General features: G+C 59.9%; 1 protein-coding gene across 1 annotated transcript in view; it reads left to right on the top strand.

Moving 5' to 3' along the window:
- Positions 1-7: 7 nt before the first annotated feature.
- The window catches only part of LOC104075705 (frizzled-5-like), a gene marked incomplete at both ends in the record, with an annotated part of 854 nt that continues 574 nt past the window's right edge, over positions 8-287 (top strand). Inside the window, one exon of the mRNA XM_009576289.1 lies at positions 8-287. Coding sequence (XP_009574584.1) covers positions 8-287 — 280 coding nt within the window.

Consider the following 287-nt stretch of genomic DNA (forward strand, 5'->3'; position numbering starts at 1 on the left):
ACCCAACTGCGCCATCCCCTGCTACCAGCCCTACTTCACCCAGGATGAGAAGACCTTTGCCACCTTCTGGATCGGCCTCTGGTCCATCCTCTGCTTCCTCTCCACCTCCACCACCGTGGCCACCTTCCTCATTGACATGGAGCGCTTCAAGTACCCTGAGCGCCCCATCATCTTCCTCTCTGCCTGCTACCTCTTTGTCTCCGTGGGCTACATCGTGCGGCTGGTGGCAGGGCATGCCAACGTGGCTTGCAACCCGGAGCACCACCACATCCACTATGAGACCACGG

The sequence above is a fragment of the Fulmarus glacialis genome, unplaced genomic scaffold (assembly GCF_000690835.1).
Source record: "Fulmarus glacialis isolate BGI_N327 unplaced genomic scaffold, ASM69083v1 scaffold29614, whole genome shotgun sequence".
Lineage (NCBI taxonomy): Eukaryota > Metazoa > Chordata > Aves > Procellariiformes > Procellariidae > Fulmarus > Fulmarus glacialis.